This window comes from Crocuta crocuta, unplaced genomic scaffold, assembly GCF_008692635.1.
Source record: "Crocuta crocuta isolate KB4526 unplaced genomic scaffold, BGI_CrCroc_1.0 scaffold116, whole genome shotgun sequence".
Classification (NCBI taxonomy): Eukaryota; Metazoa; Chordata; class Mammalia; order Carnivora; family Hyaenidae; genus Crocuta; species Crocuta crocuta.
Window position 1 is genome coordinate 645360 of NW_027531562.1, and position 322 is coordinate 645681.

The following is a 322-nucleotide window of genomic DNA, read 5'->3' on the forward strand; positions in this document are numbered from 1 at the left end:
GAACGGTCCCGACATGTTGAGCCGGTGCACGTGGTGGTAGAGCATCTCCATGGGTGTCTTGGGGTCGAGGCCGAAGCCGGGGCTGTTAACGTCCACGAAGTTAACAGCGTGCGCGTTGGGCAGCAGGTTGCCCTGCATGGCCAGGGTCACCTCTGCGGGCGCGTATCGGATGGTGCCGGTGGTGTAGACCCTCTGCGCGGCCGTGCTGGTGGCGGCCAGGGTCCCCGTCACCCTGTGCACCAGCGGGAGCACGACGTTGCCCGCCTGCAACCTCTGCAGCGCCTCCAGGTCCCCAGTGTACAGCAAGGAGTTGGACGCGCTG

General features: G+C 66.5%; 1 protein-coding gene across 1 annotated transcript in view; it reads right to left on the bottom strand.

The window, feature by feature from the left end:
• NPAS3 (neuronal PAS domain protein 3) overlaps window positions 1-322 on the bottom strand; it is a 743536-nt gene that overhangs the window by 3054 nt on the left and 740160 nt on the right. The window contains 1 exon segment of the mRNA XM_077772747.1: window positions 1-322. This exon segment is cut by the window's right edge and continues 37 nt beyond it. Coding sequence (XP_077628873.1) covers window positions 1-322 — 322 coding nt within the window.